We start from the raw sequence: 26,860 nt of genomic DNA on the forward strand, positions 1-26,860 counted from the left end.
CCGGGTTGTCCTGGGACGCCTCCTGGAGAACCATCTGTACGTCAAAGTGGAGAAGTGCCTGTTCCATCAGGTCGACGTCTCCTTGGTATACCGAATCAGCCCGCAGGGAGTGGTTATGGATGAGAGGAAGGTGGAGGCAGTCAAGTCATGGCCAGTCCCAACCACCATAAAGGGAATTCAGCGTTTTTTGGTGGTTTGCCAACTTCTACAGCCGCTTCATTAAAAACTGCAGCTCACCTCAAGGGTGGCCCCCTTAAGTTGGTGTGGAGTCCTGCAGCCGATGAGACCTTCTGCCTATTGAAGGGGCGTTTCACCTCCGCCCCGTTGCTGAAACACCCAGAAACACCTCAACGTCGCTGGTCTACTAACTACCGGTCCTGGCAATCGTTACGCACACCTGGACCTCATCACCTAGATTCTCTCCCTTTATTTATCACCCAGGCATCAGGCAGTATTGGTTTTGTTCACGTTCCGTACACTTCTCCTGTTTTTGTTTATCTTCGTGATTCTTATTAAACTCACCTTTTGCACCTGCTTTCTGACTCCCAGCATATACGTTACAACGAAAGTATCACAGCCCTTTTAGATCTAGAGCTGTTATTGACCTTAAAGGCTCAGTGGCTCTTGAAACACTATCTAGCATCCCCCCCTACTCTATCTGGTCCTTTTTACTAAAACCTTTCACAAGTGGGATCCTGTGTTTCATTATAGTGGACTACTTCATTTTATCACTTGTCACAACTGAAATGTGAGGAAATCAAATCGGTACTTTTGGTATGGGAATGTCTTTTATTTTCTCCAATACAGAATATAAAAGGTATACAGCTGCTGCACTGAATGCAGCAGGACATTGAAACAACTCTTCATCTTGGAATAAAGAACACGTTACTTTTTTTGAAACAAGGATCCTTCGTTGGTTCTTTACAGGCATGCTACTTTTCCACAATTCAACCCAAACAACCCAGCCCAACCGTTTCCTTCTGCTCTTCATCCTCCTCCTTGGAAGGGCAACGTGTAAGACTTTGCTCTGCAAAACACAATTCCAAGGCTGACTTCCTCCACAACATTGCCCCTTGGTTTTTTTTTTTTTTTTTTTTAACATGTCCGATCCTTCAGCAACATTCATATTGAGTATTCCAACTTTAATGATTTTGATACATCAATGCAGACATAGTTAGAATAGACCTGACCAGCTGACAAGGGGATACGACTAGCAACAGGTAAAACAAAAGGTGGAATAATAAGCATTTTAAGCAGTGAGGGTAAACTATAACCTGCTTTGATTGTCAAAAACATTACATGAATAGAACAGAATGGAGTCCTTTTAAAATGTGGTTTTCCAACACAGCTCCTGGATAGAAGGTGCGGTTTCTTACAAAGGCAGTGCTGGTGCTGATGTGAGGGAAGGAGAGGTAAACTTGGCCGGTACACACACACACACACACAAAGGTGTTCAGTGCATCTTATAAGTCTAACACGGCTTCCTATCACGCTGTCACCTTTCCTTCATCTGCACTGATTTATGAAATATGAATTACAGAAAGGACATATGGAGACGAAGCCACTATAGACTTGTCAAGATGCATTAAGCTGAGATACACTCCTCCTTAATGGATAATCACCATTGACAATAAAACTCACTGAAGAGGAGTACATCCCAGCTAGAAAGCACTATATGTGTGTGTGGCGCGAGGCAGTCGCCCGTCTCTACATGTCGTCCTTGTCCTTGGCGCCGTGTTTGAGGATGCGAGTGAACTCGGCGTAGTTGAAGTTGCCCTTCTTGTCGATGGGTGCCTCGCGAAACAGCTCGTCAACCTCCTCGTCGGTGAAGCGGTCACCCATGGTGGTCAGCAGCTCCCGCAGGTGGTCCTCGTGGATCACTCCTGCAAACAGGGGAGAGTTATTGGGCCTGTGTCACTCGATGCTTAGCGGACTCCTAGTATTGTCATGCCAGCAATGGAGTAAGACAGCACAAACAGATCTGGGACTCGTGGACTCTCTTTCCAAGATACAGGCTACAGCCCATTATATCTCTGGTCCTGTGGTCCAGATCTGTATGTGCTAAGAAGGGTTGATCAGCTCTAGCTACAGATCTAGACCAGGCTACAATGATGACTTTGCACAACCTACATCTGGACAACTAATTGGGTTTGTAATTTTCTAGGGATGTGCATCTCGCCTTTCATGAACGGTTCAATACGCATCTAGATACATGGGCTCGGATACGATACGTTTTATTTTGAAACGATTCGGAGAAGGAATTGATTCGATGCACTACATTTTTTTGCATGAACACATTCATTTTCCATTTTAAATGAATATCGCTGCTGATGGGATAACTTCTCACAACTGATTAGCCCTCAGTTTAAGAAGTGTGTGTGTGTGTGTGTGCACTAGCAGAATGGAAGGAAGTGGGGGTTTATTTGATCGCCTACGAGCGTCGAGCTCGTCAGACTCATTAAAGGAAAGAAAGGATTCTGCCAGTCCGTGATTAGTAATCGCAGTCCTGATGTCCAGAAGTTATTTTTGGTCATTAGAGACAGTAGCGGCAACACTATGTACAAAATAAGTTTTAAAAAATTGTTACAAACAACTGAAATAAATGAACAAAAAAACTATCGGTAAAACGTCAGTCTTCTCCGGCGCCATTTAAAAAAAAATTGCATGGCATTTAGCCATTAATATGAGTTTATGATTTTTACCCCGTCTCAAAAGCGAATAGTAGATCTTTTGGAATTTACTTAGAGCTTCTCCTACTCAGATCAGTGAATGGAAGTATGTATGGAAGGCCATTCTGACAATACATTTTTTTCAATGTCGATACTATCTACAAATTTTAAGATACTACACTGAAAATATATAACATGCAACAATTTCAAAGATTTTACCGAGAGTTCTTATGAGGAAATCAAATCAGCCCTACTCTAGTGTTTCCCAAACTCGTTCCTGGGGACCCCAAGGGGTCACGTTTAGCTTTTTTTGCCCTAGCACTACACAGCTGATTCAAATAATCAAAGCTTGATGGTGAGTTGATTATTTGAATCAGCTGTGTAGTGCCACACTCTTAGAAAAAAGGTTTCCAAAAAGGGTTCTTCGTCTCTTCATTTAGGAGAAGCCTTTTTGGTTCATGGAACCCAAAAGGGTTCTACCTGGAATCAAATGGGTTCTTAAGGGTTCTCCTATGGGGACAGCCGAATAACTATTTTAGGTTCTAGATAGAAAACAAGGTGCTAAGTGTGTAGGGCAAAAAACTAAATTGTGCACCCCTTGGGGTCCCCAGGACCGAGTTTGGGAAACACTGCCCTAATCTATGGATTTCACATGACTGGGAATACAGATATGCATCTATTGGTCACAGATACCTTTAAAAAAAAAGAGTGGTGTGGATCAGAAAAAGACTATCTGGTCTATGGGATGTTGTCCCACTCCTCTTCTGTGCAATGTTGCTGGATATTGGCGGGAACTGTCATACACATCGATTCAGAGCATCTCAAACATGCTCAATGGGTGAAATGTCTGAGTATGCAGGCCATGGAAGAACTGGGACATTTTTGTGTACAGATCCTTGCGACATGGAGCAGTGCATTATCATGCTGAAACATGAGGCGATGGCGGCGGATGAATGGCACAACAATGGGCCTCAGGATCTCGACAGGGTAACTGTGCATTTACATTGGCATCGATAAAAATGCAATTTTGTTCGTTCTCTGTAGCTTATGCCTGCCCATACCCATAACCTCACCATGGGGACTGTGTTAAAAACATTGGAAAAAGCAAACTGCTCGCCCACATGACGGCATATATGCTGTCTGCCATCTGCCCCGGTACAGTTGAAACCGGGATTCATCCGTGAAGAGCACACTTCTCCAGCGTGCCAGTGGCCATCAAAGGTGAGCATTTGCCCACTGAAGTCGGCTATAATGCTGAACTGCAGTCAGGTCAAGACCCTGGTGAGGACGATGAGGACGCAGATGAGCTTTCATGAGACAGTTTCTGACAGTTTGTGCAGAAATTATTCTGTTGTGCAAACCCACAGTTTCATCAGCTGTCCGGGTGACTGGTCTCAGACGATCCAGCAGGTGAAGAAGCCGGATGTGGAGATCCTTGGCTGGCGTGGTTACACGTGGTCTGCTGTTGTACTGCCAAATTCTCTAAAACAACGTTGGAGGCGGCTTATGATATAGAAATGACCATTCAATTATCTGAATAACAGCTCTGGTGGACATTCCTAAAGTCAGCAGGCCAATTGCACACCCCTTCAAAACTTGAGACATCTGTGGCATTGTGTTGTGACAAAACTGCACATTTTAGACTGGCCTTTTATTGTCCCCAGCACAAGGTGTACCTGTATAATGATCATGCTGTTTAATCAGCTTCTTGATATGCCACACCTGTCAGGTGGATGGATAGTCTTGGCAAAGGAGAAATGCACACTAATGGGGATGTAAACAACATTTGAAATAAATATTTGTGTGCGTATGGAACATTTCAGGGATCTTTTATTTCATGCTCATGAAACATTGGACCAACACCTTACATGTTGCGTTTATAATTTGGTTCAGTTTAAGTCAATTTCAAGATACGTTTCAAGATTTCAAGATGAGATGTGTTTCCCTGTGGCCCAGAGATTTCCTAATCTGGTAGGCTAACCCAGTGGTTCTCAAACCTCTCCTCGGGGACCCTCAGACAGTTCAGGTTTGAGAACCACTGGGCTAACCTAACCAGCTAAAACTTTGCACCCTAGTTGGATGGTGTTATTAGCAGTTGATGTTACTCTTCAATAACACAGACCCCAACGCAAATCAGAGGGAGGAAAATAGGTTTATTCAAAGAGAACAAATTATGCGGGGAGGTAGATGTTCATGCTCTCCTGTCCTCAGTGATTCTCTCCTGTGATTCTCCACACAGAACAAAGGGACAGGATGTAGTTTTATAACCCAGCCTTAGCCTGTGGTATACCAATTAGAATTCCTTGCAATAAACTGGGCCAATGGTCAAATAACAAGTATCCTATTTCAGATTCAATGTATAAACAATTTGGGCCAATGAGAACTTGTTATGAGTCCCAGACTGAAATTCCTCCCATGTCTCTGGCCCATTGATAATACAGAAAAAACTATTTCCATTTATCGTTAGTACTCTATTGACCTCTCGTCCTCTGCGTTGTGTATTTATCTTCAGAATATTCTTACAGTACGACATAGTGATAAATCTGATATGATGGGACCATATTTTTTTCTAATCAGGTCATACGGTTTAAAAAAATTGGACAATTGAACTAACAGAGCTGAGTTTGCTTTAGGCAGGGTTGTGTTGTGTAGGCCTTTGCATCTATAATTAAAAAGTTACTCACAGTATGTCATCACAATTGTCTAGGTAGCCTAGCCACCCGAAGTGTGAATATAAACCACATTCACATTCTCTTAACATATATAAATTGTCCTATTTTAGGCTATAAATACATAGCTTAGGCTATAAAAATGCTTGTTTTCCTTGGCCAGAGGGGATCAGAGCTCATAGGCTTCTCTAGGCTAACTGCAGCTGTTATCAGTAGGCTACAGTTCATCAGACTGAAGCACAGATTAATTATGCACGACTTGGCAAATCAATCTAAACAACAGTACTTTGTCCCTATTTTCAACACTTACGTCAATATTTTTTTATCAAACAATCAAAAGTGTTGGGGAATATGCCAGCTCGCCACAGGTTTGCTGATCCCACGTTTGCTGGATAGATGGATATCGCCACATAATGCTACAAATGAAAAAACATCCTACCTATATGTGTATGTTCTACTATCTAGAAATGCCGAGATACTATCTAGAAATATTGACTTGCGTATCTCGACATTTTGAAATAGTTTCAACATTAAAAAAATATGAATGTGACAATGTACAGCTCTCCAAAATGACCCTGTTCATGTAAAAATGACCAAATACCTTGACTGTTTAAAGCAAAACTACCAAAACTATTTCTTATGGTGAACCTAAAAATCTAAATAAAATCGGAATGATTCGAAAACTCCTATCAACTGTTGCGTCCCCCCTAACACTACACAGCTGACTCAAATAACCAATTCATCATCAAGCTCTGATTATTTGAGTCAGCTGTGTAGTGCTAGGGCAAAAACCAAGACATTCACCCAGGGGGGTCTCAGGACCGACTTCGGGAAACCCTGGGCTACTGAACTGATGGAGAGGAAGCTATTTTAGAAATGAAACAATATTAGTTAAAAACATATGTGAACAAATCATTTTTGGCTCCTGCAGACCGATACGCTAGTATCTTAAACTCCCACACTTTGAGCTAAAAGATGATGGCCAGAGTTTAAATTTCCCATGATGTTGCACAGAGATGTTACCTCCCTGCAGCATGGCAGTGTTTATTGATCAGAAACACCTGCTGCAAAGTTCTTCCTATTCACGAGTCGTCTGAGAGCCAAACAGCTTTTCTCTGTAGCCTACACTTGGGTTTCCATTAGATAAAACAGCCACAATTGGCTATATCGTACATATTCATGAAAACAAAAGCGAGCGTTTGTCTTAATTTAAGGTTAGGGTTAGGGTAAATTTAGCATTGTGGGCAAGATTAGGGTAAAGGTGAGTGTTGGGTTTCAAATCTGATTTTAATAAGAGAAAATGTAGAAATAGACAGGGTTTATGACTTTGTGGCTTAACTAGTGACCACCCTACACTTGGTCGGCCTACTATGAAGAAAATTCAAATAGGGGGTGCAAACTAATGTTTTTGTGCCTCCCCTTCTTTACCAACAGATTATCATAATCCATTGGATAATTTGTCAAATTTCACTTATTTTTGACCTAGTTTGCATTAAAAAAAAATACATATGACCATTCGCCCCAAGATGTATGGTTTTGTCTGCTAAAGTTTAAGGCAAACTCGCCCATTGCTTCAATACACGCTCCAAACCGTTTAATAGGGGGCGTTAGGGGAAAATGGCAGAAGCGGATGTTCTGTTTGAATCGGATGACGTAGAGATGACAGTGAGAAGAATTGGATTACAGTGGCGAACACAAAAGGAAATAAGAGAAGTAAAGTGGTTTTAAAAAATAGTAAATCCAAACCTAGTTCTGAATATAATTTTTGGGGGGTTGGAATAATGGTTTTTCGATGTTGATAACCATGGCAAGGTGACTGGGAATATGGTTGAATCCAAAAAGTGTAGTTATTCCATCTGTAAGGCAATCAAACAGGCAAAACTTCAGTACAGAGACAAAGTGGAGTCACAATTCAACGGCTCAGACGCGAGACATGTGGCAGGGTCTACAGACAATCACGGATTACAAAGGGAACGCCAACCATGTAACAGACACCGACGTCTTGCTCCCGGACAAGCTAAGCACCTTCGCCCGTTTTGTGAATAACACAGTGCCACCGACGCGGCCCGCTCCCAAGACATTTAAGCATGTTAACCCTCGCAAGGTTGCCGGCCCAGACAGAATCCCTAGCAGCGTCCTCAGAGCATGCAGACCAGCTGGCTGGAATATTTACGGACATATTCAATCTTTCCCTATCCCAGTCTGCTGTCCCCACTTGCTTCAAGATGTCCACCATTGTGCCTGTAACCAAGAAAGCAAAGGTAACTGAACTAAATTACTATCACCCCGTAGCACTGACTTCTGTCATCTTGAAGTGTTTTGAGAGATGAGTCAAGGATCATATCACCTCTACCTTACCTGACACCCTAGACCCACTTCAATTTGCATACCGCCCCAATAGATCCACAGATGATGCAATCACCATCGTACTGCACCCTGCCCTATCCCATCTGAACAAGAGGAATACCTTATGTATGAATGCTGGTCATTGACTATAGCTCAGCCTTCAACACCATAGTACCCTCCAAGCTCGTTATTAAGCTCAGGGGCCCTGGGTCTGAACCCCGCCCTGTGCAACTGGGTCCTGGACTTCCTGACGGGTCGCTCCCAGGTGGTGAAGGTAGGAAACAACACCTCCACTTTGCTGATCGTCAACACAGGTGCCCCACAAGGGTGCATGCTTAGCCCCCTCCTGTCCTCCCTGTTCACCCATGACTGCATGGCCACGCACGCCTCCAACCCTATCATCATGTTTGCAAACGACACAACAGTAGTAGGCCTGATTACCAACAATGACGAGACAGCCTACAGGGAGGAGGTGAGGGCCCTGGCGGAGTGGTGCCAGGAAAATAACCTCTCCCTCAACAAACTGAAGGAGCTGATCGTGGACTTCAGGAAATAAGAGGGAGCACACCCCTATCCACATCGACGGGACCGCAGTGGAGAAGGTGAAAAGCTTCAAGTTCCTCGGCATACACATCAGTGACAATCTGAAATGGTCCACCCACACAGACAGTGTGGTGAAGAAGGCGCAACAGTGCCTCTTCAACCTCAGGAGGCTGAAGAAATTTGGCTTGGCCCCTCACAAACCCCGCTACCATCCAGAAGGCGAGGTCAGTTCAGGTGCATCAAAGCTGGGACTGAGAGACTGAAAAACAGCTTCTATCTCAAGGCCATCAGCCTGTTCAATAGCCATCACTAGTCGGCTACCACCCGGTTACTCAACCCTGCACCTTAGAGGCTGCTGCCCTGTATACATAGACATGGAATCACTGGTCACTTTAATAATGTTTACATACTGCTCTACTCATTTCATTCTATTCTACTGTATTTTACTCATTGCCACACCATCGCTCGTCCTAATATTTATATATTTCTATTATTTTACTGTGTGTATTGTTGTGAATTGTTAGATACTACTGCACTGTTGGAGCTAGGAACACAAGCATTTCGCTACACCCGCAATAACATCTGCTAAATATGTGTATGTGACCAATAAAACATGATTTGAAGATGACGGATTGGAATCTGTTGTCTTCAGGGCGGCTATCAATGTTGTCATCTCTGGGGTGGTGCTAGATGCAAATGCAAAGGATATACGTGAAGAATTGGATCAAGTGGTTGGTGCACAATGACTGACCCACATGGTAGATGGAAGCCCACTCCATCCATTCTATTGTCTCCCTTCTCACGTGTATTTGGGTTATATGAGATTCCCTGTGAGAGCCTTCGTGCCCAAATCCATGCAGCGTGATGAATGTAACTGATTTGGTCATGTGTCAAGTGTATGTGGTAGAGGTCGACCGTTTATGATTTTTCAACGCCTATACCGATTTATTCGAGGACCAAAAAAAGCCGATGCCGATTTTAAATAAATACAATTAAAAAAATACTATTTTTATAAATGTATTTATTTGTAATTTTTTATTTATTTCACCTTTATTTAACCAGGTAGACAAGTTGAGAACATTTTCTCATTTACAATTGCGACCTGGCCAAGATAAAGCAAAGCAGTTTGACACATACAACAGAGTTACACATGGAGTAAAACAAACCTACAGTCAATATATAGTCGAAAAATAAGTCTATATACAAAGTGAGCAAATGAGGTGAGATAAGGGAGGTAAAGGCAAAAAAGGCCATGGTGGCGAAGTAAATACAATATAGCAAGTAAAACACTGGAATGGTAGATTTGCAGTGGAAGAAAGTGCAAAGTAGAAATAGAAATAATGGGGTGCAAAGGAGCAAAATAAATAAATAGAGTAGGGGAAGTGGTAGTTGTTTGGGCTAAATTATAGATGGGCTATGCACAGGTGCAGTAATGACAATTACAACAATACTGAATGAACGCTTATTTTAACTTAATATACTGTTCAAAAAAATAAAGGGAACACTTAAACAACACATCCTAGATCTGAATAGAATCTTATTAAATACTTTTTTCTTTACATAGTTGAATGTGCTGACAACAAAATCACAAGTCACACTCAAAATTAAAGTGGAAAACCACACTACAGGCTGATCCAACTTTGATGTAATGTCCTTAAAACAAGTCAAAATGAGGCTCAGTAGTGTGTGTAGCCTCCACGTGCCTGTATGACCTCCCTACAACGCCTGGGCATGCTCCTGATGAGGTGGCGGATGGTCTCCTGAGGGATCTCCTCCCAGACCTGGACTAAAGCATCCGCCAACTCCTGGACAGTCTGTGGTGCAACGTGGCGTTGGTGGATGGAGCGAGACATGATGTCCCAGATGTGCTCAATTGGATTCAGGTCTGGGGAACGGGCGGGCACACTCCAGCCACATGAGGTCTAGCATTGTCTTGCATTAGGAGGAACCCAGGGCCAACCGCACCAGTATATGGTCTCACAAGGGGTCTGAGGATCTCATCTCGGTACTTAATGGCAGTCAGGCTACCTCTGGCGAGCACATGGAGGCTGTGCGGCCCCCCAAAGTAATGCCACCCCACACCATGACTGACCCACCGTCAAACCGGTCATGCTGGAGGATGTTGCAGGCAGCAGAACGTTCTCCACGGCGTCTCCAGACTCTGTCACTTCTGTCACATGCTCAATGTGAACCTGCTTTCATCTGTGAAGAGCACAGGGCGCCAGTGGCGAATTTGCCAATCTTGGTGTTCTCTGGCAAATGCCAAACGTCCTGCACGGTGTTGGGCTGTAAAGCACAACCCCCACCTGTGGATGTCGGGCCCTCATACCACCCTCATGGAGTCTGTCTCTGACCGATTGAGCAGACACATGCACATTTGTGGCCTGCCGGAGGTCATTTTGCAGGGCTCTGGCAGTGCGCCTTCTGCTCCTCCTTGCACAAAGGCGGAGGTAGCGGTCCTACTGCTGGGTTGTTGCCCTCCTACGGCCTCCTCCACGTCTCCTGGTAGTGCCTCCATGCTCTGGACACTATGCTGACAGACACAGCAAACCTTCTTGCCATAGCTCGCATTGATGTGCCATCCTGGATGAGCTGCACTACCTGAGCCACTTGTGTGGGTTGCAGACTCCGTGTCATGCTACCGCTAGAGGGAAAGCACCGCCATCATTCAAAAGTGACCAAAAAATCAGCCAGGAAGCATAGGAACTGAGAAGTGGTCTGTGGTCCCCACCTGCAGAACCACTCCTTTATTGGGGGTGTCTTGCTAATTGCCTATAATTTCCACCTGTTGTCTATTCCATTTGCACAACAGCATGTGAAATTTATTGTCAATCAATGTTGCTTCCTAAGTGGATAGTTTGATTTCACAGAAGTGTGATTGACTTGGAGTTACATTGTGTTGTTTAAGTGTTCCCTTTATTTTTTTGAGCAGTGTATAATACATCAATAAAATCTATTTAGTCTCAAATAAATAATGAACATGTTCCATTTGGTTTAAATAATGCAAAAACAGTGTTAAAGAAGAAAGTAAAAGTACAATATGTGCCATGTAAAAAAGCTAACGTTTAAGTTCCTTGCTCAGAACATGAGAACATATGAAAGCTGGTGGTTCCTTTTAACATGAGTCTTCAATATTCCCAGGTAAGAAGTTTTAGGTTGTAGTTATTATAGGAATTATAGGACTTTCTCTCTATACCATTTGTATTTCATATACCTTTGACTATTGGATGTTCTTATAGGCACTTTAGTATTGGCAGTGTAACAGTATAGCTTCCGTCCCTCTCCTCGCCCCTACCTGGGCTCGAACCAGGAACACATCGACAACAGCCACCCTCAAAGCATCGTTACCCATCACTCCACAAAAGCCGCGGCCCTTGCAGAGCAAGGGGAACAACTACTTCAAGGTCTCAGAGCGAGTGACGTCACCGATTGAAACGCTATTAGCGCACACCCCGCTAACTAGCTAGCCATTTCACATCGGTTACACCAGCCTAATCTCAGGAGTTGATACGCTTGAAGTCCTAAACAGCTCAATGCTTGAAGCACAGCGAAGTGCTGCTGGCAAACGCACAAAAGTGCTGTTTGAATGAATGCTTACGAGCCTGCTGCTCCCTACCACAGCTCAGTCAGACTGCTCTATCAAATATCAAATCATAGACTTAATTATAACATAACACACAGAAATGAGCCTTAGGTCATTAATATGGGCAAATCCGGAAACTATCATTTCGAAAACAAAACGTTTACTCTTTCAGTGAAATACGGAACCCTTCCATATTTTATCTAACGGGTGGCATCCATAAGTCTAAATATTCCTGTTACATTGCACAACCTTCAATGTTATGTCATAATTATGTAGAAATCCGGCAAATTAGTTCGCAACGAGCCAGGCGGCCCAAACTGTTGCATATACCCTGACTCTGCGTGCAATGAGCGCAAGAGAAGTGACACAATTTCCCTAGGTTAATATTGCCTGCTAACCTGGATTTCTTTTAACTAAATATGCAGGTTTAAAAAAAATACTGAGCCACAGGCCTTCCCTGTGGCTCAGTTGGTAGAGCATGGTGTTTGCGATGCCAGGGTTGTGGGTTCGATTCCCACGGGGGCCAGTACAAAACCAATGCATGAAATGTATGCATTCACTACTGTAAGTCGCTCTGGATAAGAGCGTCTGCTAATTGACTGAAATGTAATGTAAATGTATTGATTTTAAGAAAGGCATTGATGTTTATGGTTAGGTACATTCGTGGAACGATTGTGCTTTTTTTCGCAAATGCGCTTTTGTTAAATCATCCCCCATTTGGCGAAGTTGGCTGTCTTTGTTAGGAAGAAATAGTCTTCACACAGTTTGCAACGAGCCAGGCGGCCCAAACTGCTGCATATACCCTGACTCTGTTGCACAGAACGCAAGAGAAGTGACACAATTTCCCTAGTTAAAATAAATTCATGTTAGCAGGCAATATTAACTAAATATGCAGGATTAAAAATATATACTTGTGTATTAATTTTAAGAAAGGCGTTGATGTTTATGGTTAGGTACACATTGGTGCAACGACAGTGCTTTTTTCGCGAATGCGCTTGTTAAATCACCCGTTTGGCAAAGTAGGCTATGATTCAATGATAAATTAACAGGCATGTGTATGTAATTCACATAGAAATGTCAGTTATTGATCTGTCATCCTACTTGAAAGCAAGTCTAAGAAGCCGTAGATCTGTTCTATGTGCACTATTTCTATGCTTCCGGTTCTAAAGTTTTGTTTTTGCTTCTTACGTTTTGGTTTTGTACACCAGCTTCAAACAGCTGAAACAATATTTTTGGTTATGGAAAATATATTTCACAGCAGTTTAGGTACAATGATTCTCTACACTAGACTAGCTTATTTGTTACATAAACTGAAATTAGATTTTTAGCAACCAGGAAAAAGTGGAGCATTTTAATGCATAGTTCAACTTTAAACATATGAACCGGGGACTGATGCATATCTGTGTATCATTAAATTCCTATAATTTTCCCATCTGTTTCTCCTTTTTAGTGTTCGTTGTTGTTATGGTGGAGGCTAGGGGTTGACATTGGAGAGTGTTAGTGTGCTTGCATGTGTGTGTTTGTGTGTCTCACCAGAGCCCTCCTCATCGAAGCAGGCGAAGGCGTTGCGGATGACGTCCTCGGGGTCGGTGCCGTTGAGGCGCTCTCCAAACATAGTGAGGAACATGGTGAAGTTGATGGGCCCCGGCGCCTCAGCCATCATCCCCTCCAGGTACTCATCAGATGGGTTCTTACCTGAGGAACACAACAAAACGCACACACCATGGTCAACATTTAAGAGATTCTACGGTCTTTTGTATACTTTTTAGCCGGTAGTTCTGAAAGTAGCCTCACTAGCCAAAAGTGGTTCCCGACAATTGCATACTATTTCACACTGTGCAGATATGCGCACCACGTCGTTGCTCTCTCTCTCGCTCTGCTGTGGGTGCATGATGTTCCTCTTGCTAGTGGTCACTCATATGGCGAGGGGCTGAACTCAAATTTCTAGGGGGCTGGCCAACCGTACATGGGGGAAAATGGCACAGCACAGTTTCCAGAAAAACAGTTGCTTTCAAACTAGGGATTTCGTGGCTAAATGAGGTAAGACAGTAATTATGCTCATAGAATATTCATGTATGAACTACACATCGACACATCCAGCCCAAAGCGGGAGGTTTAAAAAATACTTAGTTGTCTCCGAGCATGTCTTTAAGTAGTCAAATCTGAATTTTGTTCAACAGTAGCCATTGATTAACTAGGTCAGGCTTTGTTTTTTGGTAGATTATGGTTAAATGTTATTACTGATCTGCCTGCTTATTGTTATCTCTATTTTACAGTATACTAGTATTTAGCTGGGAAATGAATTTGTTCCAATATAGATTAAATGAAACTCATGTTCTATGACTGAGTGGAATTTCTTTGAATTTCACTGAATTCAATTCTACTTCCTGTCACCCAAACTCTACATTGTGTGGGGTGTGGCCAATTCAATTTGATATTCAACTCATGAGTTGAATGTTTAGGTCTTGTAAATAAACTCTGGGGAAAAAAACAATCTCACTGTCAACGGTGTTTATTTTCAGCAAACTTAACCTGTAAATATTTGTATGAACATAACAAGATTCAACAACTGAGACATAAGCTGAACAAGTTCCACAGACATGTGACTAACAGAAATTGAATAATGTGTCCCTGAACAAAGGGGGTCAAAATCAAAAGTAACAGTCAGTATCTGGTGTGGCCACCAGCTGCATTAAGTACTGCAGTGCATCTCCTCATGGACTGCACCAGATTTGCCAGTTCTTGCTGTGAGATGTTACCCCACTCTTCCACCAAGGCACCTGCAAGTTCCCGGACATTTCTGGGGGGGAATGGCCCTAGCCCTCACCCTCCAATCCAACAAGTCCCAGACGTGCTCAATGGGATTGAGATCCGGGCTCTTTGCTGGCCATGGCAGAACACTGACATTCCTGTCTTGCAGGAAATCACGCACAGAACGAGCAGTATGGCTGGTGGCATTGTCCTGCTGGAGGGTCATGTCAGGATGAGCCTGCAGGAAGGGTACCACATGAGGGAGGAGGATGTTTTCCCTGTAACGCACAGCGTTGAGATTGCCTGCTGTGACACACCGCCCCTGACAATGACGAACCCGCCACCTCCAAATCGATCCCGCTCCAGAGTACAGGCCTCGGCGTAATGCTCATTCCTTTGACGATAAACGCAAATCCGACCATCACCACTGGTGAGACAAAACCGCTACTCGTCAGTGAAGAGCACTTTTTTCCAGTCCAGTCTGGTCCAGCGACGGTGGGTTTGTGCCCATTGTTGCCGGTGATGTCTGGTGAGGACCTGCCTTACAACAGGCCTACAAGCTCTGCCCAGCCTCTCTCAGCCTATTGCAGCCAGTCTGAGCACTGATGGAGGGATTGTGCATTCCTGGTGTAACTCGGGCAGTTGTTGTTGCCATCCTGTACCTGTCCCGCAGGGGTGATGTTCGGATGTACCGATCCTGTGCAGGTGTTGTTACACGTGGTCTGCCACTGCAAGGACGATCAGCTGTCCGTCCTGTCTCCCTGTAGCGCTGTCTTAGGCGTCTCACAGTATGGACATTGCAATTTATTGCCCTGGCCACATCTGCATGCCTCCTTGCAGCATGCCTAAGGCACGTTCACGCAGATGAGCAGTGACCCTGGGCATCTTTCTTTTGGTGTTTTTCAGAGTCAGTAGAAAGGCCTCTTCAGTGTCCTAAGTTTTCATAACGGTGACCTTAATTGTCTACCGTCTGTAAGCTGTTAGTGTCTTAACGACCGTTCCATAGGTGCATGTTCATTAATTGTTTATGGTTCATTGAACAAGCATGGGAAACAGTGTTTAAACCCTTTACAATGAAGATCTGTGAAGTTATTTTGATTTTTATGAATTCTTTGAAAGACAGGGTCCTGAAAAAGGGACGTTTCTTTTTTTGCTGAGTTTAGAATATAGTCAACCCTCTAACAACAGTTTCCAATGGGTTCCCTTTTGGCCCGTGTCTTACCCAGTGAGGCCAGCATATCGTGCAGATCCTCCTTGTCGATGAAGCCGTCTCGGTTCTGGTCGATCATGTTGAAGGCCTCCTTGAACTCCTGGATCTGAGACTGGTCAAACATGGCGAACACATTGGACGTGGCCCTCTGGGGGCGCTTCTTGGTGGTCTTCCCCTTTGCACGTTTGCTCGACATGGTGGCAGTTGGATTGGCCTAAGGGTTGCAGAATAGGACATGGATAGTTAGTTAGATGAAAGATAGACTTGCATATTGTCGAAGGGGAATATCCCAAAAAATAGAGAAAAATGCTATTGGTTAAAACTTGGTGCTCAACAAGAGTATATAAAGTGAAAAGGTAGACAGTGATGCTTTACAAGACTAAATCAGTCGGTGTCATTACGATGTGCATTTTAAATGATCATACATGAGTTATAGTGGCGGTCAGTGCCGTTTAAGATGATGGAGGGCGATTATTTTTTTTAGAAGCATGGCCTTATTTCTATTACAGCATATTGGATGACTGTCATTCATATTCCATTCACCCGGCTCAATGCAAAATTAATAGGTTTAGGCTACTTACTACATGACACTCATTCTCCCTATAACCATCATGAGGTTGCTACAACCTAGCCTATGAATGAAAGTTTACAACATAGGTGCACAGGTCTAGAGAAATTTGAGTAATCAAGGTGACAGACTTTGACACATTCAATACCGCCTTGCACAATCTTGCCTGCATCTAGCTGACCTAGGGTGTAATCATTAGTCCAGCAGTTGCAAATGAGAGTTTCTATTGGACAAATTCAGGTATGTTTATCTCCGTTTCGTTTGCTTCCGTTTAAGAAACGTTTTTCAACAGAATCGACGGAATTAATACACCCCTGATCACACGCAAACACAGTTCACTTTCAAAGCAGCCAAATCGTTATATAATTCCTTCTCGCCTCTACGCGCTCTCTTCCTCTCACCTCTTCCCTTTGCTTGTGGACTTCAGTGCACAACATCAGCTGTCTGTGACCATGCGAAAAAACCTTTCCAAGCCAAACCTTCATATCATAAACGCAAACCGTTACACACAGCCTACATCGTTGTCACCATATTAGCTTACGTCAAGTCAACAACAGAGCTACTACAACTAACACGTTAGTAAACCCGCTACAATCATGGAGTACAGTGTACAGTCAGAAAGCAGTTGCGCCGGTGGCAATAAATTAATAAAACCAAAAGCTTACCTTGACTCTGAAAAGTTCCAGTGTTGGATAGCCAGCTAGTTAACATAGCGTCCCTTTCTGTTTGAGCCGGGTGTTTGAGGAGGCTAAACTAGCTAGCTGCATTTGGTAGCTAAGTAAGTGAAAGTGAGAAATATAGCTCTCGCTCTCTCGCGCTTCTCAATTTTTTAAGAAATGTATTTGTTCAAAACTGTTCAACTATTGTCTTTCTCTTTGAGTCAACTACTCACCACATTTTATGCACTGCAGTGCTAGCTAGCTGTAGCTTATGCTTTCAGTACTAGATTCATTCTCTGATCCTTTGAATGGGTGGACATGTCAGTTCATGCTGCAAGAGCTCTGATAGGCTCCGGAGGACGTCCTCCGGAAGCTTATCATAATTACTGTGTAAGTATATGGAAAGGGGTGAGAACCACAAGCCTCCTTGGTTTTGCATTGAAGTCAATGTACCCAGAGGAGGATGGAAACTAGCTGTCCGGCTACACCATGGTGCTACCCTACAGAGTGCTGTTGAGGCTGCTGTAGACCTTCATTGCAAAACAGTGTGTGTTAATAAATTATTTGGTGACGTGAATATATTTAAAATAGTTTTATCTAAAAATGATCATGGTCCTCCCCTTCCTCATCTGTGGAGCCCCCACTGATTAGTTAACATTTTACATCAATTGTATAGGTAAGGATACGGACTTTAAATTATTATTACTCATTCTCAGTTATTCCGTTTTCTAGTGATGCACCGATATGGCATTTTTGGCCAATAACGATATCCAAAGAAACCGAAACCGATACCCGATATTTATAATTTTAGCGGCCTTTTATGCATTCTAGTACAGTTAAATAGTTCACACACATGGACGCAGCGGTCTAAGGCACTGCATCTCAGTGCAAAAGGCGTCACTACAGTCCCTGATTTGAATCGAGGCTGTATCACATCCGGCCGTGATTGAGAGTCCCATAGGGCGGCGCACAATTGGCCCAGGGTCGTCCGGGCGGTCATTGTAAATAACAATTTGTTAACTGACTTGCCTAGTTAAATAAAGGTTACACACACACTGACCAAAAAGTTATTTGGTTGGCATTTACGTATGTCCCCATTACCAGTAAAACATAATCAAAATCTATTTCTTTCACTTACTTGCTGTGCTATTTCGTTGTTTCAGTCGTTTCATTCTCAACCAGGATTTCTATGGAACGACGTATGGGTCTTTGTGTCAAAAAAGATACACGTCAAATAGCACTAAAAAAAGCTAGCTAGCTCATGGATGCAAACAATGTTCTTCCCCAAAAACATAACAAAATGCCAATCTGTTTCAGTAGCTATAGTTAGCTAGGTGTCATCTAAAATAACCCTAATTTATAAGACAGTTCTTACTTGATTAATGGTTGTCGGACCCATCTATGTGAAGCTAGCCACAATAAGGTTTAGCCACAATAGTGGACTTTGCGGTTATCCTTCAAAATAAAGTATGGCACAATTCTACTATTTGTATTCATTTGCATCACTGCCAATGACATACTTTTATTTTGAAGGCAAACTGCAAATTCCACAATTGTGCCTAATCCTTAATGTGGCTAGCTTCACAATACATAACCCGGTCCGGTCAACCTAGCGAATACTTACTCACAAGGATTCTGAAATCATTGCTAAGAATGAAAATGACTGCAGTTTCTACTGGTCATTGTTTTCAGGCTGGTTGTATTGGTGCTAGCTAGATACCAAGCTAAAGCTAGCTACCCCAGAAGTTGTGGTTGAACAAATTATGCTTTATTACCAATGCAGTATTGTAAACACATCGTTCGTGGCCGGTGTTTGCAGACTTTTTTGTACAGCTTTGACAGTGCTACTGTATCTTTTTTGACATGCAAAGACCCAAACGGTGTTCCATAGTATGCATGTCATGAAGCTAATAGCAGTGATGATATTACTGTGCAACTCTGGTAGGGCAACATCTGAAAAGTAGCGCACTTGGTAGTGTGTACCGGTGCTCGACCAGTCGGCGAAAGCCAACAGCACCAACGAGATAAAGGTTGATTGTCAAGGGCAATCAACGGCAATGAATTCCATGCTCTGACAGCTGATGCTTAAAGTTAGAGAGGGAGATATAAGTCTCCAGCTTCAGTGATTCAGCGAGACAGTCATTTGGGAAACCAAGGCTATTGAGTCTGCCGATAAGACTTGATTGGCAGAGTCGAAAGCCTTGGCCAGGTTGATGAAGACGGCTGCACAGTACGGTATTTTATCGATGGCAGTTATGATATCGTTTAGGACCTTGAGCGTGGCTGAGGTGCACCCGTGACCAGCTTGGAAAACAGATTTCAAAGTGGAGAAGGTATGGTGGGATTCGAAATGGTTGGTGATCTGTTTCTTGGCTTTCGAGTTGTCTCGCTGAAATGTTCTTACTTTTTCAAATGATGGCTCGACTTGTCGACTGCTCAATCCACAAAGCAGACATTGTGGGCTAGGTTAGGAATGCTGTGTTGCACGTGTTGTGCAAAATTTTACGTTGCATCATTATGCCATGGACCTACGTTATATTGGTATGCACGGTAGCTTTGACATCAGTTTTTAACATTGGCGTTAACCTGTTAGGGCTAGGGGGCAGCATTTGCACGTCTGGATAAAAAAATGTACCCGATTTAATCTGGTTACTAATCCTACCCAGTAACTAGAATATGCATATACTTATTATATATGGATAGAAAACACTCTAAAGTTTCTAAAACTGTTTGAATGGTGTCTGTGAGTATAACAGAACTCATTTGGCAGGCAAAACCCTGAGACATTTTCTGACAGGAAGTGGATACCTGATGTGTTGTATTACCTTTAAACCTATCCCATTGAAAAACACAGGGGCTGAGGAATATTTTGGCACTTCCTATTGCTTCCACTAGATGTCACCAGCCTTTACAAAGTGTTTTGAGTCTTCTGGAGGGAGATCTGACCGAACAAGAGCCATGGAACGATGATGGCCCATTAGACACCTGGCGCGCGAGTTCATGTTGGGTACCCTCGTTCCAATACGTTATAAAAGAGTATGCATTCGTCCACCTTGAATATTATTCATGTTCTGGTTAAAAAGGCCCTAATGATTTATGCTATACAACGTTTGACATGTTTGAACGAACGTAAATATATTTTTTCCCCTCGTTCATGACGAGAAGTCCGGCTGGCTTAGATCATGTGCTAACAAGACGGAGATTTTTGGACATAAATGATGAGCTTTTTTGAACAAAACTACATTCGTTATGGACCTGTGATACCTGGAAGTGACATCTGATGAAGAGAATCAAAGGTAATGGATTATTTACATAGTATTTTCGATTTTAGATCTCCCCAACATGACGTCTAGTCTGTATCGCAACGCCGTATTTTTCTGGGCGCAGTGCTCAGATTATTGCAAAGTGTGATTTCCCAGTAAGGTTATTTTTAAATCTGGCAAGTTGATTGCGTTCAAGAGATGTAAATCTATAATTCTTTAAATGACAATATAATATTTTACCAATGTTTTCTAATTTTAATTATTTAATTTGTGACGCTGACTTGACTGCCGGTTATTGGAGGGAAACGATTTCCTCAACATCAATGCCATAGTAAAACGCTGTTTTTGGATATAAATATGAACTTGATAGAACTAAAAATGCATGCATTGTCTAACATAATGTCCTAGGAGTGTCATCTGATGGAGATTGTAAAAGGTTAGTGCATCATTTTAGCTGGTTTTATGGTTTTGGTGACCCTGTCTTTGACTTGACAAAACATTACACACAACTCTTGTAAATGTACTGTCCTAACATACTCTAAATTTATGCTTTTGCCGTAAAACCTTTTTGAAATCGTAAAACGTGGTTAGATTAAGGAGATGTTTATCTTTCAAAGGGTGTAAAATAGTTGTATGTTTGAAAAATTTGAATTTTGACATTTATTTGGATTCAAATTTGCCGCTCTTGAAATGCACCTGCTGTTGATGGAGTGCACCACGGGTGGCACGCTAGCGTCCCACCTAGCCCATAGAGGTTAAACTATACATCAGGCCGATACCGGCGTTGGCATTTTTAGCTAATATCGTCCGATTCCGATATGTTCACTGATATCGTGCATCCCTACCATTTTCAGTTTCTCTGCATTTGTGAGAAAGATCATGCCATCAACCTCCAACTAATACTTTCTCTCTCAATGCAGTGAAGACACCGGTGGTGCTACCCCTAAAGTGTCACCTGCAGTGAACAGTGTCAAGATGACAAAAGACAGCCACCTGCTTTCCTTGAGAACGGGCCAAATTTAGACCTGTCACTCACACGGCTCAGTGTGCATTATTGAGGAAGTGTGTACAGGAGGTGATAGTGCAGCTGGGTGGTGGCACATCAGAATACTGACTGTGAGAGAGCCAATGTCATGCAGGAAGGAACAGGTAATTAGAGAAATATGTTGGATTTGAGTCAGTGACTGATGGAGTATCTATTGTTTCTCTCTCTACTGGCATTCAGTACAGGAGATATACAGTTGATTTGGAAAGTATTCAGACCCCTTCCCTTTTTCCACATTTTGTTATGTTACAGCCGTATTCTAAATTGATGGGGGTTTTTTTAAATCCAATCTACACACAATACCCCATAATGACAAAGCGAAAACAGGTTTTTAGAAATTGTTGCAAAAAAACAGATACCTTATTTACATAATTATTCAGACCCTTTGCTATGAGACTCGAAATTGAGCTCAATTTTCCATTGATCATCCTTTAGATGTTTCTACTTGATTGAAGTCCACCTGTGGTAAATTCAATTGATTGGACATGATTTGGAAAGGCACACACCTGTCTATATAAGGTCGTACAGTCGACATTGTATGTCAGCAAAAACCAAGCCATGTGGTCGAAGGAATTGTCCTTAGAGCTCCAAGACAGGACTGCGTCGAGGCACAGATCTGGGGAAGTTTAGTGAAAAGGTTCTGCAGCATTGAAGGTCCACAGAGGCCGCCATCATTCTTAAATGGAAGAAGTTTGGAACCACCAAGACTCTTCCTAGAGCTGGCCAAACTGAGCAAAAGGGGGGAGAAGGGACTTGGGCAGGGAGGTGACCAAGAACCTGATGGTCACTGACAGAGCTCCAGAGTTCCTATGTGGAGATGGGAGAACCTTCCAGAAGGACAACCATCTTTGTAGCACTCCACCAATCAGGCCTTTATGGTAGAGTGGCCAGACAGAAGCCACTCCTCAGTAAAAGGCACATGACAGCCCACTTGGAGTTTGCCAAAGGGTACCGAAAGGACTCAGACCATGAGAAACAAGATTCTTTGGCCTGAATGCCAAACCTCATGTTCTGGAGGAAATCTGGCACCATCCCTACGGTGAAGCATGGTGGTGGCAGCATCACGATGTGGGGATGTTTTTCAGTGGCAGGGACTGGGGGACTAGTTAGGATGGAGGGAAAGATGAATGTAGCAGTACAGAGAGATCCTTGCTGAAAACTTGCTCCAGAGCACTCAGAACCTCAGAATGGGGTGAAGATTCACCTTGTAACAGAACAATGACCCTAAGCACAAAGCCAAGACAACGCAGGAGTGGCTTCGGGACAAATCTCTGGATGTTCTTGAGTGGCCCAGCCAGAGCCCGGACTTGAACCCGATGGAACATCTCTGGAGAGACCTGCAGTAATGCTCCCATCCAACCTGACAGTGCTTGAGAGAGGATCTGCAGAGAAGAAATGGGAATAACTCCCCAAATACAGGTGTGCCAAGCTTGTAACATCATACCCAAGAAGAGTCAATGCTGTAATCGCTGCCAAAGGTGCTTCAACAAAGTATTGAGTAAAGAGTCTGAATACTTATTTAAATGTAAAATTTCTGTTTATATTTGTAAAAAATGTTGTGCAAATTTATGAAAACCTGTTTTGGGTTTGTCATTATAGGGTACTGTGTGTAGATTGAGGGATTTAATCTATTTTAGAATAAGGCTGTAATGTAACAAAGTGGAAAAGGTCAAGGGGTCTGAATACTTTCCGAATGCACTGTAAATACTGTCATTTAGCAAGCCTTATTTGAGGATAGATTGGAACGTGTGTGCATGTGATAGCAGGTTGTAGAATGGTAGAACACTAAATAATGATTGTGTTCAGGCAAAAAAACTGCAGAAAATTATAAAACTTAAACTAAAATGAGCGTTATCGTCCAAATTCAGGTATTAAACAAAAATCTACCGTTTCACCCCTACTTGTTGTTAAGTGTTACTTGTAACTTGAGGGTTTTACAGAAACAAGTAATGCAATATGTCTACCAGTCCACCTTTATATGTTGCGGTGAACTCCGCTCTGGACATAGAGGTTAACAACACTGGACAACTGAAACATATGAAGGCGGACAGGTACACATATTGCATTACTTGTTTCTACAGAAACCTCTAGTTACAAGTAACTGTTTCCAGTTCATAAACCACCAGTGGTTAGAATATTTCTCCAAAGTTGGTTTGAGGCAATTCTCAGACTTCCAAGGAAGGCTATGTTAACTAACGCTCGTCGTTTGCCTATCTTCACTGTCCTTTATTGCTCACTCTTCCCCCGCTCTGTCTCTCTCTGGTACAAAGGGACAGTCATTTTCCCAATTGGATCAACCTGCAATAACAGACAGTGCTCTCAATTTGACTCTGTAATATGTAACCACATTTCAACCTAGTCAAGATCTCCAATGCAAAGCATCCTTACCGCTATCAGCCTGCCAACTGTATATGACCCAGTAGAAGTAAACAGGCCTGTGTGTAAAACCTGCACCTTATGCCCTTACTAACAAAGATGAAAATCACACAGCATTGCACTTCAAGCAGTGGCTTGTTCCTTTCAATTAGGTTTGTTTACTTTACTCTGTTTCGGTCTCTCTGCTTGCTATCGGAGGTAACAGAGATCTGAGGGAGTGTTTCACAGTTTGCTAATTCTCCCTGTTGCTACGTGAGGAAGCCCAAAACAAAACATTGTCCAGCTCCTTTTCAGAGGATGAAGGACTTCGAAGATGATTAGGATTTTGGGCCAGGGGGCAAATGTTTCTTCTCAGAAGTTCTCACAGTCCTCTTTTCCAGAGCTTTATAACTCACCACTATGACAAAGGGGGCTGTTCAAAAATGAGATTGTTAGAAGTAGTGACGTTCAGGGTCGAGTTAACTGACTTCCTGTAAACATTCATAGTTGTTTTGGAATGTTCCGGTTATTCTTTCACATTCTTGTGACTCCAGAGGGCAAGGGAAAACTAGATCCCTATCCCCTTGTAGTGATGGCAAGCACAACTAATAAAACTAGTTAATTAGTCTAGTCCAAACCCCCTCATCTAATCCCAACTAACTAAATCTCTTCAGTCTGAAGCCACCTTGGAAACCTGTGTTTGCCAACCTTTGTGTGTAACATTCAAGTGGATTTCTACGCCCAAATGACCTCACTGCTTCTGAAACCTATTGAATTCCTCAGCACTCTCGACTGTCTGACTCACCGATGAGGTCTTGAAAACGTTTCAGGGTCAACTCAATCATTGGTTTGTGTGTTGTGCTCTTCTCTGATAACTGTTCATTAGTGTACCTCATCCTTGCCCAATGCACTCTATGTATCCCTCCCCTCTGTGTTGCAGACACATACACTCACTCACTGACTGTTAGTCACCAGACAGTCAATCACTGTGTTGACCTGACCACCTAACCTCTCACCACAGGTCACTACTACTACCGAGGCGTCAGCACTGGGGTCGTTTCACAACGCAACACAGTCCAACAAACCTAACCAACCTCTTGTCTGAAAACAGCTAAACATGACAGGCTTTAGATGAGAAGTGAGACTGAGTTTGTGGGTCACAGAGTGGTGAAATTCCACTGTCTAATCTGGTGTGATGGGAGTACATTAGTAAATCCTTCCTTCCACAAGTTGTGGGGACTACAGAGCACCAGTGTGATGAGACGCTACTCCAGATGACCCTAAACCTATGACCGGTTACTTTTGGCATACAAGGATTACTCAGAAACCCTATCCCGTCCCCACCTTTTAACCCAGCTCTTACCACTGTTGACAGTTTCCCATACAACTCTGACTAATGTGTTTAAGTGCCACAAATCTAATCCCAACATAAATCCCTCTCAACTAAACAACGTTAAAACAGAAGGCAAAATGGAAGAAAAAATGTATCTTACCTTGGCTTCAAGGGAATAGTATTTGTTTCTGGAGTCCTCTTAGCCCTTTGTCTGGGTCTCACTGTTAAGTTGAAAGGGAAGCAGGCAGCTCTGCTGAAAAGTTTGTTTAAAGCATCAGTCTTCTAACCGGCCACTCCCACTCCTCCCCTGGCCAATCGTCTGTCCCGGCTGTCTCAAACAGCTCAGGCGTTTACCCATACAAGGGAAAAGAATGTGCAGGCCTGCTGCTCCCCACTGCCATAGCGGAGCAGGGGATGTTTGGGAATGGGGCCGAAATGACAGGAACTCTGATAAGGCTGCCTTATTTAGAGAGAGAAAATAAAGGGGCAGCGTGCAGAGGAGTTGTCTATGGTTTCTGCTTTTGTATCTGGGAGGGATGGAAGAGAAGATGGGGGCTGGGTTCTGTGGTGTTCTGAAGCAGAGCCCCTAGTTGTTTTTCAAGCTGCCTAGTGGACTCCTTAAAAAGGCAGTTTGCATGGCCAAGCTACTGTCTGGATCTCTAGGGAACACCTTTTGTCATGCCAGTAGCCTCAGTTCTGTGTTTTTATTGAGATTTGTTTGTTGCGCTGTTCCAATAAAATGTCCCTTTTAAATTCTCGTGTTACTGTTTTTGCAAATAGATGCCAAGAAACAAAGTATCTGGTCACATTTGAGTTGCACAGATGTTACATCTATTTTGTGGTGTTATTATCCAAATGTATCCATTGATGTATATACCTTATCTGTAACTACCATGTACAGCCAAGCCGTATTTATTTGACCTTTTTTTAACAGGGAGTCACCATTGAAACCAATGTCTCTTTTGCAAGGGAGCTCAGCATATACTCAAATGTGAAAATACAAATATACAAACACACTCAAGAAACACAATGACATTCCTCAGCAAAGATGTCCCCAACCAACAATTTGAACACCAGTACATCCAGTTGTAGGGAACTCTATAGATTGTTCCATACATGGGGTGCAAAGAAACAAATCTGTTTATCACATTAACGACTGCCCCTAACAACCAACTAATCCCTTTGAAAACAGCGTATGTGGCATCAATATGAGTCAACCATTTATTCTAGTGTCATAATTGACTACAACATGTAAATAGAATAATTTGTCATAAAGTCAGTCTCAGAGTTTGGAACCTGAGTGCGTCACAACGAGTAAACGAAGGTTGGGTTTGGATTATAATTATGGCAACAATTAATGATGCCCTTTGCCAAGCTCCACGTACAAATTGCCCCTCCGCCCACTTCGCTTCCCTTCATTGAACGGCGCTTCGTTGTTTCATCGCCCCGAACACGTTCAAAGGATCACGGCCGTTTTGAGACTAAAAAAACGTATACAGATTGACCGTGCGACAATGCATGCTTCCAGAAGGATGCACAGCCAACTATGGTTTGCATGCCCTGCCAAAATTGGAATTTGTTGAGTATACCTCTAGCTAGACAATAGACTGCTGGTTATGTACTGTTGAAGTCGGAAGTTTACATACACCTTAGCCAAATACATTTAAACTCAGTTTTTTACAATTCCTGACATTTAATCCTAGTAAATATGCCGTGTTTTATGACAGCTGCCTGGTCCCATGCCTGGTCCCATGGTGTTTATACTTGCATACTATTGTTTGTACAGATAAACGTGGTACCTTCAGGCGTTTGGACATTGCTCCCAAGGATGAACCAGACTTGTGGAGGTCTACAATTTTCTTTCTG

The 26,860-nt window shown here is 42.9% G+C and overlaps 1 protein-coding gene across 1 annotated transcript; it reads right to left on the reverse strand.

The window, feature by feature from the left end:
- Positions 1-766: 766 nt before the first annotated feature.
- myl9b (myosin, light chain 9b, regulatory) lies at positions 767-25,448 on the reverse strand. Its single transcript, XM_014132091.2, has 4 exons — positions 25,155-25,448; positions 15,784-15,985; positions 13,344-13,505; positions 767-1,883 (listed from the first exon to the last, which is right to left on the reverse strand). The coding sequence occupies exons 2-4, from the start codon at positions 15,965-15,967 to the stop codon at positions 1,708-1,710; spliced, it is 522 nt and encodes a 173-aa protein (XP_013987566.1). The 5' UTR covers positions 15,968-15,985; positions 25,155-25,448; the 3' UTR covers positions 767-1,707.
- Positions 25,449-26,860: the final 1,412 nt, after the last annotated feature.

Source organism: Salmo salar, chromosome ssa12 (assembly GCF_905237065.1).
Source record: "Salmo salar chromosome ssa12, Ssal_v3.1, whole genome shotgun sequence".
Taxonomy (NCBI): Eukaryota; Metazoa; Chordata; class Actinopteri; order Salmoniformes; family Salmonidae; genus Salmo; species Salmo salar.

Bases quoted from the DNA above. Each gene is read 5' to 3' on its own strand.
- myl9b (XM_014132091.2), bottom strand. From the start codon at position 15,967: ATGTCGAGCAAACGTGCAAAGGGGAAGACCACCAAGAAGCGCCCCCAG. The intron at 13,506-15,783 runs GTAAGACACGGG...TGTGTTCCTCAG, and splicing joins CGATATGCTGGCCTCACTGG to GTAAGAACCCATCTGATGAG. The intron at 1,884-13,343 runs GTGAGACACACA...CCCTGTTTGCAG, and splicing joins CTTCGATGAGGAGGGCTCTG to GAGTGATCCACGAGGACCAC.